Source organism: Borostomias antarcticus (assembly GCF_949987555.1).
Source record: "Borostomias antarcticus genome assembly, chromosome: 9".
Taxonomy (NCBI): domain Eukaryota; kingdom Metazoa; phylum Chordata; class Actinopteri; order Stomiiformes; family Stomiidae; genus Borostomias; species Borostomias antarcticus.
Genome location: NC_140242.1, coordinates 21,687,702 through 21,691,182, shown reverse-complemented (window position 1 = coordinate 21,691,182; position 3,481 = coordinate 21,687,702). Strand labels below are relative to the sequence as shown.

The window sequence follows — 3,481 nt, the reverse complement described above, 5'->3', positions numbered from 1 at the left end:
AAGAATTTACCGTAACATGTCTAACAGCGGTGCATTTTATTTTCCATACGCTGGTAAGAGACCGCCCAACTATACCATTAGATGTATTTATGATGCATTACGGACGGCTGTAGCCAAACCTTTCCAAGTTAGGACAAAGGTTATGTGAGAAGTGAAATTCTTCACTACAGAACGGTGTTATCATATATGCCTTTATTTTTCAACCCTCCCTCCCCCCATCATTTTGTTATTTTGACGCATTATTAATTCTCACTGTCCGTGACCTTCCTGAACTTGCGACGCTGCTGCCCTGCTCTTCACGGCAGTAACGTGTCGCGAACGTGTCTGAAGTTGTCACGCGAATAAGATAATCGTTTGGATCTTTCAAAATGTTCACATTAAGATCACTTGCTTTCAAACCGGTGCCATACCTGCTGAATGCACAGACTACAAATGCGGGTCTTCATATGGGCGCCAGTTGCTACGGGGCTAAAGTTGCAGTTGTAAGTACGTTAGGCTACACCAACGTTATCAGATGTGTGGTGTGGCGGTTTGGTCATCCATTTTTCGGCACATTTAGTAAGTCATTATTTGGTTGGGAACAGTGAATTGAGCACATTATATGTTAAACTGTGGTGTCTAGCCTGCTGTCCATAAATAGCCTAGCTCATGAATCAATTCATTCATGGTTGGTATTATTATGCTAACAGGTGCTGTCAGGTTGTGGTGTATATGATGGCACAGAAGTCCATGAAGCTTCAGCGTGAGTAGGCCTATTCTATTCTACTCTATTATGCACTAAAGATTAAGTCGGTGTAATGCATATTCTTGGCAGGTAGTAGGCAAGCTGTTGTTGCAAATCTCTGGGCTATCAGGCTGTTGCCATCTGTTACTGTACAGTGCAATCTCTATGGATGGATACATACTGTATATTAATGAATAAAAGCTGAGAGCTTACACGATTTGGAGTGTGTTTGTTTTGGATGTGCCAGGATCCTAGTGCACCTCAGCAGGGGTGGAGCAGAGGTCCAGATGTATGCTCCCGACGTCTCCCAGATGCATGTGATTGACCACAGCAAGGGCCAGCCTGCAGAGAACGAGTCCAGGAACGTACTGTCCGAGTCGGCGCGGATCGCCCGCGGCAACATCACAGACCTGGCCAAACTGAGTGTCAGCAACCATGACGCTATCATCTTCCCAGGAGGCTTTGGGGCAGCAAAAAATCTGTAAGTGGTATAACTTTGTATATGGATTCATTCTGTTTTCCTCTGTGAATAACACGTAATGCCTTGCCTGACTTGACATTCACGTTCTTTTACTCAACATTTCACTGTAACTGTACACGTACATTACATGTGACAAACAAAGAAATTTCGAATCTTTTTAAGCTCAACATTTGCTGTGGACGGACCAGACTGCAAGGTGAACACGGATGTGGAGCGTGTTCTAAAGGACTTCCATAAAGCAGGCAAACCCATTGGGTAAGTGGATTATTGCACAGATTTCAAAACTTGTACCCCACACATCAGAATTAAATATATACCTTCAATGTCTGCGACTTCTTGGCCCGAGATTATTGTGGGCATCTGTGGGTGACCTGGGTAATGTTAGTGTAAAATGGCTCCCCTCGCCTGGTCTTTCTTCTTTGATCAAGACACTTGAAGTCACATAATAGGTGAATTACATGCAAGTGCCCAACTCACTTGAAACACTTTCTCCTGTCCAAATCGCTCACATCAGTCCAATGAAGGAAATGGTTGAAGAACGAGAGCAAGTGTAGAGTATTGACCAGTTCCCTCTCTCCCCCTCTACCCCAGGCTGTGCTGCATCTCTCCTGTGTTGGCGGCCAAACTGCTTCCTGGGGTGGAGGTGACGGTGGGCCATGAGGAGGAGGAGGGGGGCAGGTGGCCCTACGCTGGCACGGCCCAGGCTATCAAGGCCCTGGGAGCTAAGCACTGTGTCAAGGAAGTCACCATATCCTTTAACCATGTGGTTCAAGCAGGATTAAAGCTTTCCACACAACAGGCTCCTTTTAGTTTCTCTCAGAATAAAGATGTAAATTTGATTTTGTACTTTTTGGGTCACATTTGGTCTCCTGGGCTGCCAGTGGGTCAGCCATTTTGATCGATAACTTCCCCCCTGAACCTCTTGTGTTTCACCCTTGACCATTGCTATTCACGAGGCCCACGTGGACCTGAAGAACAAGGTGGTGACATCACCAGCCTTCATGTGCGAGACCCAGCTGCACCTTATCTTCGATGGCATCGGAGCCATGGTGAACAACGTCCTCAAACTCAGTGGGAAGTGAGAGAGAGACTAAATCTCAGAGGTTTAGGTTTTTGTAAATGGTACTGTATTGTAACTAAATTATGTTGAATGTTTGGGGACATTCTGTATTTTTGCTGTAAATTCACACTTTACAGCTGAAGCATGTTTTATGCGAGCCTTGAATCAGAGGATAGGTGCTTAATAAATATATTACTTATTAAATAGCTTGGCTATTTGTACACAGCGTTATTAACTGCAGTATCCACTAGGGGGCGTTCACAGACCATGAGTCGACCAGTGCAGACTTGTTGCATGTCATCTGTACTGCCCAGTGGTCCAACATTGTGTTTCCATGTGAATATGCTGTAAAGGCCACTGATGGGGTTTTATAAACCACATTTCAGTCAGGAAGGAAGCAGACTTGCACTAAGAGAGGAGCTCCATATTGTGAATGGCTATTTTCTACCTACACAAGGAGAGAGACTTTGGATGTGTGACTTTCCAGCAATAAAGTGGAGAGAATGGTGACACATTTCTGGTTTGTTTTCTTCCGCTTCACTGATTTTTGAAGGGATTAGAATATTCACAGTCTGACTCGTTCTGAGACCTTTGTGTGTGTGTGTGTGTGTGGTTGTGTTGGTGTGCCCCACATTCACCCACGCTATGCATCCTAACCTAATTCTCACAAACATAGAAGGAGCCTCAGTGCTAAGTCTGGGTTTTATTTGTGTGTGGCTGATTGTGGAACGATCATTTATCTCTGAGAAATTATGCTTGGGAGAAAGAGACTATTGTTTTGTGAGGAATAACTCATTACTTTTGGTGCAGGACAAAACTACACATCAGGGGGATGTAATTCACTAATTATATATATATATATATATATATATATATATATATATATATATATTTAGAGGGTCGAGAGTTTTAGAGGGTCGAGAGTATCAGGAAGGATAGTGAGGATTTAAGAGAAAATGGCAGCTTTTCTCTTCGACACCCAATCACGGCCAAGGAATTTGGCAATCGGCGAATAAATTCAGAGAGGGTGAGGGATGATGATGATGATGATGATGATGATGGGTGGCTCCTCCCAGCTGTGATTGACTGCTGTTCAGAGATGAGCTCACCCTCTGGAGGAGCCTCTTGTGAGGCCACAAGGACCTGTGAAGAAAGAGGGGTCACCCCCCCTCCCCTCCTGGCCTACACCACTCCACACACTCGTTCAACACTAACC

At 44.6% G+C, this 3,481-nt stretch overlaps 1 protein-coding gene across 1 annotated transcript; it reads left to right on the top strand.

The window, feature by feature from the left end:
- Positions 1 to 144: 144 nt before the first annotated feature.
- gatd3 (glutamine amidotransferase class 1 domain containing 3) lies at positions 145 to 2,678 on the top strand. Its single transcript, XM_084443404.1, has 6 exons — positions 145 to 482; positions 690 to 742; positions 972 to 1,205; positions 1,368 to 1,460; positions 1,797 to 1,953; positions 2,159 to 2,678. Exons 1-6 carry the CDS (start codon positions 369 to 371, stop codon positions 2,285 to 2,287), a joined length of 780 nt encoding a protein of 259 aa, XP_084299530.1. The 5' UTR covers positions 145 to 368; the 3' UTR covers positions 2,288 to 2,678.
- Positions 2,679 to 3,481: the final 803 nt, after the last annotated feature.